Source organism: Bicyclus anynana, chromosome 5 (assembly GCF_947172395.1).
Source record: "Bicyclus anynana chromosome 5, ilBicAnyn1.1, whole genome shotgun sequence".
Classification (NCBI taxonomy): Eukaryota; Metazoa; Arthropoda; class Insecta; order Lepidoptera; family Nymphalidae; genus Bicyclus; species Bicyclus anynana.
The window spans coordinates 2,608,325-2,622,465 of record NC_069087.1 but is presented as its reverse complement, the minus strand read 5'-3'; the positions used below and the strand labels follow the sequence as shown (position 1 = coordinate 2,622,465).

Sequence of the window (14,141 nt, the reverse complement as noted above, 5' to 3'; positions counted from 1 at the left end):
AATGAAAACTCACCAGGAGCCTGATCAGGGCATGGCTGCGGCACACTGAGGCTGAGGGTGGCTGGACGTGCAGGGGGTGCCCACAACGTCGGGTCTACGGCAGACAGTGCGCGCGCCAAGTTAGCTGGTGTCACTTCCAGACCCTGAAAACAGTTTATAAACTAATAACCACCATATTATATTATTTAAATTAAAGTTCCTTTCAAATTTACATAATATTAAAATTAAATCTGATACATACCTACTGTGTTTTTACCCGACTGTTTTCAAATAATGTTAATAAAAGATTGAAACCATGCTTTTTCGAAGTAAGTGTTTTCTTACTGGGATTTGAAGATTTAATATCTTCAAATCCCAGTAAGCATGTTTAAAAAGCAGCAACATATTTATCATATAGAAAAGAGAGGAAAAAGAGAAAGCGAGAGATAACTCCAGGGAGGTCAGCACGAAGAAATGCTAAGCGGTTCCGTGTTGACCACGGAATAAAGAAGTTAGTTTTAGTCCATGCAAGCCGACAAGCCGGCAGAAGTCCAGGGTGGCTTTTTTCCAAACCAATAAAAGCGTGTAATATCTTTTAGACGAATATAAAGAATGCTTTTCAGGTTACCTTTAATTCAGTCCAGATGTCAGCGAGGATCTGATGCCGGCGCTTGTCGTCCTGGCTCAAAGGGTGCGGCTGCGGGGCGGGCGGTGCGGGCGGGGGAGAGTCCCGAAACGACACCAGGGACCCACAGGAGCCAACGTCTACCAAGTGCACTGGAATTGTGGTATACTTTGAAAAATCCTAATTTTTATTTTATAGCATTAAGTACTTTAAAGCTACGGCGTTTTGGGACTTATTAACAGGTACTTGTAGGTATTTGAATATGATAACCGATTACGCAAATCCGTCTAAAATAAAATGGTTGCAGCATTGATTCACAAAGAAAAGTATTAACAACCAAAATACGCTACCAGTATGCTTTCTACCACCCACAATTTCAAACACATAAAAGGCTAGAGTAAATCTTCTAAGCAAGCGTGCTCAAACTTAAACAGATTTACTTTCTGTCAATCGTAATTGTAGTTGCGTCGCGTTTGACTCCTTTTTTTTGTGCTCAGTAAATTGTCAGCAAAAAATATTATCAGCCGGAAGTTGGGAAATTAGTGTTATTACAATCCTGTGCCTCAGATATCACTTAAAGCATCTGTTCCGGCCATAACCATTACCAGACGGTGGAGAACGTTATAAAACTAATATTATCTCCCTAAGTTCTCCAACCCGGATTGGAGCTGACTGGTGGGTCAAACAAGTGAAAGTTACCTTGAAGGTCTCGTGGTGTATGAGGTGTTATCGGCGTGTGAGGTGTGGCGGGCGAAGGCCTCGGTTGGGGCCGCAGCTGCCTCACGAGCAAAGAGCTCAACGCTCTGTTTTGTGCTTCCAATTCACGTATTCTGGCGCGCGCGCAACCCAATTCTTCTCGTACACTCTGTAATGCACACAGACGAACATTTGAACTATCCATAGATTTACCGTGCGAGGAGAGTTGTGTGACTGAGAGAAAAAGTTTTGGTAAAGCCTTACGATATACGTCTACGCTCACCATTGCTCGTGTTGTTCTCCTTGCATAACCAAGGGATCTTAATCCGACTAGAACAAGAACAACTCTGGTATCTGGACACCAGTTCTATTTGTTCAGTTATTCAGTAGTCGGGTATTGTTAATTTGGCCTTAGGGGTTTGGAAATTGGGCGTAGGCACAATTTACGGTGAGGGATAAGTAGAAGACTTTCTGTATGACAATCAAACAGCAATTATCAGGTAAACAATATGAGTCTTGCCGATTCAACATTTCAAATAGCGATGATGATCTTATTCTGTGAGCGCAAACTCAGAACATAAGTAATTGTTCTCATTAAAATTGTATCAAATTGAAGATGTAATTAATGATACATCGTATCTTAAATATCACTTTGGCTTAAAATGTAAACGTAAGGAAGACAGGTACTTGTCACTTTCATTACTCCCTTTAAGCGAATCCCCCTCCCCGTCAGTCTTCGAAATAAACGCGTATATTTTAATTACGCTTCATTAGCCAAATTAAATTCGAGTAAGTAATTGACGGGAGGTAATTAAGGGGAGATGGAAGATACGGAAGACGTCATCCTCAGTGTTGCCAGAGCTTTTGGGATTTATCCCGAAATTGATATGCGCTGCTGAAGATATTAAATTTAACTTTATTTATTTTAAAACAACTTTAAAATAGTCATTCACACAGAACGGTCTGAGGAATAAAGAAAGGAGGATTTAAGATCTTTCTAAGGTTCAAATAAATCTGCGAATACCATTACCATTTTGCAAAAGATAAATCATTTTTGTCACAAAACTCCAACAAAAACCACCATATGTACCACAAGTTAGATTCGATCATAAGGAATCACATTTCCAAACAATTAAAGTTTTCGCTCAGTTAAACATTGTTCGCCAAAACTGTGCCATAGACACAAATCAGCACACATTAAAATTGTCAAGAACACGCCGCGCTAACTTTATCCGAATAGTTTTCACTTTCCGAATCTCGACCAGGACGTTGTGACCGGATTTAAACACAAACGCTGCCATTATCGGGCAGATTATGCCAAGATTATAGTAGCCCGGAGGCTGGGTGAAATTATTACGGTGCAGCTTAGCCTAAAGTGTCCCATTTCGCGCGATTTATGTGCGAATGTGTTGTGCGTAATCCACGGGGCAGCGACATTCCCATAATTATGAGAAAACAATTTTCGTTTTCCATCTTAATGCTCTTGTGGTATTATGAGATTCGGCAAGCGGCTGTTGCGGGTAGGCAGAATTAATTTATATCCGTTTTTTTCAGAATTTTTCGGAATTATCTCGTCCTTTGCGGCTTAGTTAGATCTGTGGTAATGACATCGTTGGATCACTTTGGCATCTGGTGGTGTCATTAATTTTAAAATCAATTTAGTGCCTTTGAGGTACAATTGGAACAATTTATTATTACCTTTTAAATTACCAGAAGTCAATATAAATTTTATTGGTATTACAAATAACGGCAAGAAAATTATATACTACCCGCAAACCCAACCAACGATGTAATCTCTAGTTTCCACTAAACACAAAACATGACGTCACACGACAATACACACGCACAATTTGTGAATATGTTAGCTGCCAGAAAAGTAAGAAACCCACAGAGTAAAAAATAAAATCGGATGCGTCTCGGGACGCTCGACAGAAGTGATAAGTTATACTTGAGAGTGAGACAAAGGGAAACCAGAGTGGCGCCGTAACGTGTTACGTTTATCATCCCTGAAGTTATCACTTCAATATAAATTACATAAACTACCTTCTGTGAGAGCAAGGCCCGCACGACTTGTTGCGCGACATCGTCCAGCCGCTTTTCGTGATCGCTGTCGTGGACGCCGGCCGACAACGCCGACAGTTCGTTGCGCAACCTCTCGTTTTCGGCCGACAACGCCGACAGTTGGCTCTGGTAGTGCGCTGCTGACGCCTGGAACAAGAGAGTACAGTATTTCACACTGAATCTTCTTTTCAGGCACTTCAAGTAATGCGTTGATGTGCGCTCATATCAGAGCTCTGAAGTTTAAGAATTTACTTATCACCGTTTAATTTTAATTGTAAAAAATTGTCACTTGAATGGAGAAAAACTCAAGTTTGAATTTAAATTTCAGTGTAAGCTCAGCTTCATCGTTATTTTGCGATGCTACTATTACAAAGTTGGACTAATAAATTTTCGCTTATTTCTTTTTTATTTATTTACTACTGGCAATTCGTATTCCATATTAAAATATGCCGTTTCTAACTTGTCTACTCATTAAAGATGCATTGACTTATTATGATAATGGAAGTCTTTGATTTTAAAAAGAGAACCTATACGCTTTATTAGATTTGTGCCTGCGATACGATATTGTATACGTCGTTCCAAAGACATTTTAAACTACATAAAATCGTATTGATTTTACGTAAAACATTTCAACATTCGTATTCATTATCAATGCTTTTGTGTACAGCTTTGTATCTCTCCCTATTGCCACCCTGCCCCACATTTTACACAGATGGGTATCAAATTTTAACATCTCTATCAAGATTTTTACGTCATTCATCTTTTATTTTCATTCAAAATACTTTTTTGTATATTTGTAATAAAAAAATGCTCTCGAAGAGGACCTATCATTCGCACTCTTAATTAAACGATCGTCCACGGACGGGGAAAATTAAAACAAACCATTTTAAATTGAACCACCTCAGTGTTTGTCCTTCCCAATTAAAACTGTAAACCGGACACCTAAACCGTGGAGATCATTTGGCATTGGTTGTAAATGTGCAGCGTAAAATCGACCAATCAAATTGGGATTGTCGGCAGTCAGTGTAGGGTTCAAATTGTTGGAAAGATTCGGTCAAAACGAGCCGGCAGAAGAGGTTTTCATTAGTCATCAAGGGGGGTACACAGGGGTACGAATCTATTTGTACGTCTGTCTGTAAAAACAAGCGGTTGATACGCTGTAGGGCGCTCGTATCAATGTGTAGGTGCATTTAATTTCGACATAACCTTGGTTCAGGTGCAGGGTTCGTTGAAAATGCCTTTGTTCCACGTGTCCCTAGTAATTTTGCGCTTTTGCGTTGTTTTTTTAATAAGCAAACAGAGGCACTGGACTGTGAAAAGGTCTGCTTTTTGATTGTTCTACTCGATGAGCTTTTCGAGTTTTGTCTACCTATTTCTGTCATAAAACGTTCATTAGTACAAAGCGTATGGCTGCTGGGAGCAATGATATTAAATACGCTCGTTGGCCGTGACTAGTTACCACTCTACCGGCAAAGACGTACCGTCAAGCGATTTAGCGTTCCGGTACGATGTACTGTAGACTCCTAACAAGTTAACCTGTTGTGCCATCTTAGATTGCATCATCACTTACCATCAGGTAAGATTGTAGTCGAGGGCTTGTAAAGATGAAAGAAAACCTATCTTAAATATAATCAAATTCGATATTCAATTAAATTTAAAGTTTTAGAAGCACAAATGTATACCAATTCAGAACTTCTATGAGCCGACACTGTGATATCACTTGTTACTTGTTGTTGTTAAAAGGAATTCCTACTTTAATTCCACATTTTATCACTTTCGATTTATTGTGTAGCTGACAATCTAGGTATCTGCTCTTTTAAGTATCACGAGCAATGAAACTTGTCTGATATGTTTTCCATTTTCCCTATATAGTCGTATCCGAAGCAAAGGTAATGTACAAATTATTGAAATATAGTGTAGCTTTACAAGGAAAATTTAGTTATTTACAAACAAGTTGTAAGCACGCTGTAACCGCAGATGTTCATCGTGCCAATTAAATTGCCAATTGGCTTCACAATGAGTTTTCCATCAAACGACTCAAAGGATCTGTTTATATCTCTACGATTTATATAACTAGATATAGAACATCCATCTCGTCGCCGTCGTCTTGGAGTTTCTTAATTAATTTGGATAAATAATTGGCTGGGAAATATTAATTGCGGAATTCTGTCAAGTTGTGTTGGAGTGAATGCAAGTTACTACCTATTTTACTTGGGAAATAAACAATGTTTTAACAACACTCAGGAGGTTAAAATCCAGGATTCGGCATTCAGAATTTTTCTATACATATAAGCAGAAGAATTAGTTTGTTTGGTTTGTTTACTTTAAAATGTCTTTTTATTGTATTTTTCTGTTGTACTGTTCATTTATCTATTGACTATTCAACGTAACGCTCCAACCAATAGGAGCCAAGGATTAATGAAAAATATGGCAAAAACGGGAGGAATCTGAGCTGCATAAGTGCATTTAAAAGTCCTAACTAATAGTCCGCTTAAATTTGTGTTAATCTGTTAAAGTTGACTCACTGTAGCCTATACAATTTACGCTCCGCTGTCTTGACTATTGTTATATCCAAGCACAGCCTTTTCAACTAATTATAGGGGAAGGAAAAGGGTTGTCGTATACATATAAAAATATAAGGCAAATATTTATTTAAAACTAGTAGACCCGGTCAAGCTTCGTTTTGACATAAGTGCACTTATTCTCTATCCCTACTTCTTCTATACCTCTACCCCTACCCTACCCCTGCCCTACCCCTACCGCTTGACTCTTAAACGTTTGTATGGGAAATAGAAAAGGGCAGTTTTTAGGGTTTTCCCGGAAATTATTTGATTTTTTCTCACCTTTTCAACCTTCCCTATACCTCCACGAACATTTCAAGACCAAGATAAGATAAATCCGTTTAGCCGTTCTCGAGTTTTAGCGAGACTAACGAACAGCAATTCATTTTTATATATATAGATTGCGCAAAGTAACACCGGTTTCTATTCAAAGTCTTTAAGTAATTTGATAGGAAATATCAATCACTTTGCTATTATTTGTGTAAGAACAACCTGACGTGCCAAATTTCATTGCATTAGTACTGTCCCTCTATGTTAGTTCGGACTTAACAACGCCAGTCGATCCGACCCCAGTTTACGCGTCGGCAGGCAAAGGCGCCGACTTCACCGATGATTAATGGCTGACCCACACAAGGTTTAATTCTAGTTATTGCCTCAAATGGAATCATTTTGAACCCCCCTACTGTCCTATAGAACCTTTGACCGAACAGCGTTGTGTGTACCTTTATTTTTAGTAAAATTAAAACCAATGGCAGTCCTGGATCGATTCTTGTTTCGGATTGCGAATAAAAAGCGAATGATTGAACGTATGCTTGTGATACTTTCACCATTAAACTGTTTTTAAAAATTCATTCACCAATAGAGGTAATATAGGGTAGTATCATAACTTCGCGAGTACAAGGTTTTTAACTATAGTATAATCAATAATCGTGCGAATTTTCTGACAGATGCTAATGTCACTTTGTAAAATAATGATACCATATTTATTGTCATAGTGATGTCATGTTCTGTATAGGTAAAAAATAGTGCCCCAGATCATTCACTCTCAAAGAGGAATTTTGAACAGAAATTGCTATCATAGCGCTTAGTGACAGACGGTTGAAAGAAAAATTGTGTAAATTATGTAATTGATCAATTTTTTACTTATTTGCCCTGATCTCTGAGGGTACCACTACTTCCGATTTGAAAATTTAAGCCAAGCTACTCAAGCCTACCCCTACCCTAAGTTACCCCTACCCTTTTCTATGTCCTCCTGGTTCTAAGGCACCTCTCCACCAATTGTCAGCCAAATCGGTCCAGCCGTTCTTGTGTTGTAAGTATTGTAATAACCCGACTTAATATAGATACCAATATTATATAGGGGAAAGATTTGATTGTTTGTTTGTTTGCATTGAATAAACAATGACTATTCAAATGTTTTGTGATGGTCAAAAAACTACAATTTAAAACAAATATCTAGAGCTCTAGATATTTGTTTTAAATTGTTTAAAACAAATATCTAGAGCAAACAAACACTAAGTTTACACTAAGTTTTTATTAAGTAACACTAAGTTTAGAATCGTCTGATGATGAAAATAAAGATGAAGAAAAAGTAGAGACAGAAAAATATAACTATAAATTTATGACTCTAATATCGGTACTCCGAAGATCAACGAGAGTGCATACGGTTCTATACTGAGCAGGGACTAATGTGTTGGTATCGGAACTCCTTCAATATTTCTTTACATTTTATCTTCCATTTTAAAATATCTTGTTTAAACTTATAATAATAATAAGCCCTTTATTCCGAATATACGAGTTGAGTAATACACATATATATTATATTATGTCGAGTGATTTTGTGCCTGTTGGCATAGGCCTGCTCCAGTCTTTTCCACTCCGTTCTATTTTGTGCTACCCTCCTCCAGTGTTTTCCTGTAGTTAATTTGATTGTCATGCTTAGCTCGTTACATTTCATGATTTCTTTTAGTGACCAGTACTTCTTCCAGCCGTTTGCTATTTTTCTGTTAACTTCTTGAGTTGTTTGTTCTTCATGGGAGATAAGTCAAATTAAATAAGGTCTTAGAATAATTTTATTTTTATTACTGTGACTCAAAATAGGTTTTACGTTTATTATTAAGCCTTAGACTGAGAAATTTCTTAATAAATAACAGATGTAACTGTTATTTATTAAATTTATTTACTAATTTGGTTCAGAACATATTGAGTGAATCATGATCGTTCACTTTGTCACATCACTATTTTTCATTCAATAAAAAATGGTATCACAGGAAACTTCAAAAGAGATCGCTGAATTCATTATTCGACTATAGGATGGGTATTATACATACAAATGAAAACTAAAGTCTCAGATATTGCATTTGTGACACCTGTCAATGTCACCTTTTTATATTTGTTAGTTACTAACAATTTTAGCCCAAAATTAATACGTTTATTATAAGTTGGCACAGTTATTCAATTTTTAATGTTATTACTTACTCGTTACTAAGACGTCTCTGATTGACATTGACAGGTGTCATAAACGCAATCTCTGAGCGACCGGGCAATACCAAATGGAAAATTCCTTCTCCAAGAAAGAGTTCGTTATGTATCTTCAAGGTAGGCGCATTTTTGCAAATATGAAGTGCACAACACTGGTGTAATGTTTACGTGCTAAATGATATAGATTAAATCGCTGTGCGGTTTCACAGTATGTCTGCATTGTAAACTGCAAAGTTGTGGGCAGGTTTTTGCTGCGCTCTGTGACCGGTGTCTTCGTAATTGAGTTACCGCGTCGCGTTGCAGCCGGGTACTGCCGGGCAGCGCTAACGAAACCAATTAGCGTTGCTCCATTGTCGTACGACACGACTTTTGTGACTGATCATTATAACACTTTAAAAGGAGATGGTCCAAAATTGTATGGAGCCCAAGATCAGTCATTGTACCCTGCCGGAAATAAAAAAGGATATTTTTTTTACCTTTTTGTGTTTATACAAATCTACGAATTTACTTTAATTATATCGAAATAATAATCATTATTTCCCAAGAAATGCAACATTAATATGAATAACTAGCTAACGCCGCGCGGTTTCACCCGCGTAGTTCCCGTTCCCGTAGGAATACAGGGATAATATATAGCCTATAGCCTTCCTCGATAAATGGGCTATCTAACACTGAAAGAAATTTTCAAATCGGACAAATAATTCCAGAGATTAGCGCGTTCAATCAATCAAACAAACAAACTCTTCAGCTTTATAATATTAGTATAGATAATGGCGGAGAGATGACGTTTTCAATGCAGTAATCGATTTGACGTTTGCTGTCAATTGACATGTCATAGTTGCTCTACGGGCGCCATCTTGATATAAATCAAAAACTTGGGTTTTTTATTTTATTTATTTCTTTTTATTTAGTTAGATTTATTCACTTGAATAAATTTTAATAAAATCCTTGTATTTTCGCAATTTTATCCAGGACCTCGTGATGTTATCCGGCCTTTACCGTGGAGTTATGACGCTAAATTAAATAGGAGTAGATCTTTTAGACGTGCGTCAATGGAGACGTAGCCTGCAGCTATTATTCAAAGCCAGCATCCCGCCGGCTCCGATCGGATAAGATTTATGCAGCTACCTGCACAGTGGCCATTGTTGATAATGAATCAATTATTGTGATCGCTCTAATAAGACGGCCCATCTACATATAATGAATTGTAAATGAAAGAGTAGTTTATTAACACTTTAACTAGTTTCTTTTGTATCCATTTTATCCATTTGTGGGATCGGAATTGACTTGACTGCGTTTGTGAATTTACGATAGAGAATATAATAAATACATTGATCTATTCGTCAGGTGACCCAAGAGCTGGCGCATATTTGGCCCAAAGGATATGCCTCGCCATATGAGGGTATTGGGTACCTAGCCCATGGGTGAACAAATATATAAATATTTTCTTATTTAAATTTAAATTTATTATTTTGTAAACAAGTTTCAATTAATTTAATTTAATTATTATTTAATATGTAATTGTAAATCTCGTAATTGTAATTACAAAAGGTATTAATATTGCGCAGTACAAAACTTTTCATTTACTACAGCGAGTGTTATCTATACTAACTCGCTCAAGCATCGCTTTGACTTATGATGCACTTGTTCCCTATCCCTACCCTACCCTGCTTCTACCCTACTCCTACCTTACCCCTACATTACCTCTACCGTACCTCAACCCTACCCCTACCCTAGTCATACCCAACTTTTACCCTACCCCTAGGATTTAGGGGTTTTTAGAAATAGATGTTGGCCTATTCTCATAGATGCCGGATAAGCACAAAAAATGTCATCAAAATCGGTCAACCCGTTTCGGAGGAGTATGGCAACGAAAACTGTGACACGAGAATTTTATATATTAGATTATAAAGAGGTAAAGTTTGCGGTATTGTATTTATACTGAATCTATACTGATTATGAATTTTTTTTTACTACTAGAAATCCACGTTATTTGTAAATGTCATAGACTATATTTTATCCCTGTATTCTTATGGGAACGGAAACTACGCGGGGCAGCGGATAATATCCAATAAATAAGTATTTGTTTTTTTACTCTGCTGTAGAGAATTAGTTCATTATATATACATTTGGTCACAGTTAAAACGAGACAGAATAGAGAACAGAGCCAATGCTGAGAAAATAAACCAATTGGTATATTCAGTTTTCTCTCGCCTTTCGACGTTTCAAATCGGAATTCTGTCGTTTGGCCGCCGGGGATTCCGGAGTTTTACGTGTCCAAACGTTCGTCGCAAAACGAAATTCAGGCAATAAGTTCCTTCTAGTTGTCCGCGCGAGCTTTTGCCAAGTGGAGGCAAATATACTGCCAGTGTTTACTGTTAAATATCACCTAACGAGAAAATATTTTCTGTTTTTATCACCTTTTAGGACCTTCACCTGTTTGTATACGTATTGTGTGTTCCTATAAAAAATATTCTAATGTTCCCAGTAAAAAATATTTCTTTTGTAAATAGATCTTAAATTGCGTCCCTTACATCGCATCCTTATATTATGACCTAGCCAAATCTATTCATTGATAAATATCATGAAGTAGCTTACTAGTAAAGTGCGGTGTGTTAGTTGCAATATCTCGTTGATAACGACAATCTTACGTACGATTACGTATTTTAAAATGTAACGATAGATAAAGGCGTGTGTTACAAGGACAGTCGGAATGAATTGAATTACTTTGTATGAAAACATAAAAAGTTTTTTTTTTAGTTAAAAAGAAATTAGTTATGCAATTCGGCTCATATAAGTGGACTTTTCAACACCTTGAAGTTATGGTTAATACTCCGCGACACGTATAATCGTGTATGTATTGTATTGCACCGGAATATTTAAACTCGATTTTAGAGGCTTTCGAAATTTCGGATGAATTTAAAATTGTGCAAACTTTTTACACATTTATGGCTTAAATACAATATGTTGTTTAAAAAGTCAGTCTTACTATCTTTATCAAGACTTCAGTGCAAGACATACGTGTCAGAAACACAGAAGCTGTAAGGCCATTCCACGTCTTAGCTGTTCTAATTAGAAAAGTTGATGCGAAGCGTTTCGTCGAGTCGGATGAATGTCAACAACAAAATGATGCCAATGTTCTTGTAAAAGAGTAAAGCTCAATATTGCCTTGCTGTGCGATCCAGGATTCAACTCCAGGACATCAAGATATAAAGCGGCATAAACTAATAACATGACCAACGAGGTTTATATATGTATGTCTGTTTACAAATAGCCGAAATAAGTCGTAACTGAATATGCGGCGAACACAATTAGAGCGCGAGTGTAAATTGGAGACGCGCCGGCCTCGCGGGCGAACCGATGCACCCCTGTGTCCGGTGTATAGAGACTGGCGACTTATATCGATAACTACATATCGATACTTATTATATACATTAGCTTCTTCACTAGGTTGCCTTCCAGAGACTCATGTTAGCGTATTTTTGTTTTTTTTGAAAAATTTTGTTTTTTTTACGTGCACTGTTATTTTCATTTCATTGTTAAAGTCAAGTCAAAGTCAAAGTTGAAGTGAATTTAAGTACCTAATATCATCATCATCAAATGGAGAAGATTTTTTTTGTAATGAAGCTCGTCTGGGGAAGTGCTATTTCTACCGATAACAACTTTATTTTTTATACAATCTTGAATACATTCATACATCATTAAGCCTTATGGACAGCATTAATGTGGTCTAAGTTGGCGCGCACTTACCTAGAAGACGTATAATCAATTTGAAGGAACTTTACTATGTTCCGAACTAAAATGCATTAAATTGTTCTTAGACTAATAGTTAGTATATTATTAATAAATAGTACCAATTAGCCAAAAAATTAATTATTAATAAAATTAATAACACCTTACACTATTCTTACGCTACTCACTATTTATTATACTAATTCAAATGGTTGTTTTTCCGTTTGGTAAGTGTGGGATTTACAAGTTATGTATTTTTCATCTGACATAATATTGTAAGAAAGTGACAAACTTACTACCACACTTACTAGAAGGCGATGAAACCGGTCTATGTCTTTTAAATTAACACGTTAAGTCTCAACTGTAACGTTAAACGAATAAACGATACGTTGATACATCGATATCGATAAAAATAATCAACAGCAGACACGCCAGCCCTATGAGCATTGCCCTCTGTAAATGCGCCCTTGCACTTCGGAAGGGTGAAGCTGAATTATTGTTTAGAGGAGGGGCTTTTAAACCGGGAAACCCCAGTCATTGTGCATAGCCGATTTACCGTTTTCCGCCATTTTAATGTCCTTACATTGGTTGTGCGTGCACTGTATTACTTTCCTTATGTATTCTTTTTATTTGTTTTCAGCGCCTTGTAATTTTAAGCCTTAATAGCTCATGCTAGTCCAGTGGATTGACCTCTGCCTCCGATTCCGGAGGGTGTGGTTTCGAATCCGGTCCGAGGCATGCACCTCCAACTTTTAAGTTGTTTTAGCGTTTGTAGAAAGAGAATCGACGTGCCAAATGGCTACAGGTCTAGGACGGATGAAGTCGCTGGTGTTCGCTACTATATGTTTCATCATTATCAACCCATATTCGGTTCGAGTGCTGAGCTCGAGTCTCCTCTCACAGTGAGAGGAGTAGGCCAATAGTCCACCACGCTGGCCCAATGCGGATCGACAGACTTCACACACGCAGAGAATTAAGAAAATTCTCTGGTATGCAGGTTTCCTCACGATGTTTTTCCTTCACCGTTTGAGACACCTGATATTTAATTTCTTAAACTTTATCTATACCAAATTTCCTCTTTTATGTGTATTACCAAGGAGATGTAAATAACGTTTTTCCATCACACCTCACTTCCAATTTGACTGCCACTCAATCTTACTTAATTTAAGACGAAAAATTGCCGAAAAAAGAGCGAAAATTTCGCGCGAGTTGTACGAAAACGTTCTCCCAATGTCTCGTAAAAAGTTTTCATTGTGAAAATCCGAAGGTTCAACATTATGAAATATTAAGTCTCAAATTGTTCCCCAAATATTCCCTAAGCTGCCAAATTAAAAATTCACAGAGGATACCCGCTTTGCGAAATTTGTCCAGCATAAAATAAGCTCCCGACTGTGCTTACGTTTATTTCACGAAGACCGAGTAGCCTTGATTGTAGTGGTGCTAGTATTTATTTGTGTTGAAATTGTAGTTGAAAATGCAGTCAAGGGATCACAATCTCTTGTCATTGTTACTCGTAAGTGACAATATAGTATATGCTGGAATCGGGGAGAGGTACCTACTATTCCACACATTCTTTTGTTGGTTTTTATGCGGGATCATAGCGAAACGCTAAGTCGTTTGTTAACCTGTAGTCACGGCCATGGTAAATAGTAAAGAAGAGATAAGCTGATGATAATCAAACTGTTTGAATTTATATTAATACTAGTGGGCGCCTGCGACTACGTCCATGTGGATTTAATTTTTCACAAATCTCGTGGGAACTTACGATTTTTCCGGGAGGAAAAGTAGCCTATGTGTCAATACAGAGTAAAATAAAAAACAGGTGTCTATAATGCAAGTTCTTTCTTAGTTTAGATACCTGTTACTCATCCATTAATTATAGTGTTAAGCTATTTTTACCTATATGTTACGGTTTTATAGAGAATAAACGATTATAAACGATAAACGAAAATATATTATCATTCCAAATTTCAGCCAAATCGCTACAGTAGCTGCAGCGCAAAGGG

The 14,141-nt window shown here is 37.1% G+C and overlaps 1 protein-coding gene across 5 annotated transcripts in view; it reads right to left on the bottom strand.

The window, feature by feature from the left end:
• The window catches only part of LOC112047515 (uncharacterized), a 475,328-nt gene that overhangs the window by 10,823 nt on the left and 450,364 nt on the right, over positions 1-14,141 (bottom strand). For all 5 annotated transcript variants that reach the window (XM_052881718.1, XM_052881721.1, XM_052881719.1 and 2 more), the window contains 4 exons: positions 3,344-3,508; positions 1,304-1,469; positions 608-756; positions 14-143 (listed from right to left, as the gene is read on the bottom strand). In XM_052881718.1, the coding sequence (XP_052737678.1) occupies positions 14-143; positions 608-756; positions 1,304-1,469; positions 3,344-3,508 (610 nt within the window). The remainder of the gene's footprint in view (positions 1-13; positions 144-607; positions 757-1,303; positions 1,470-3,343; positions 3,509-14,141) is intronic.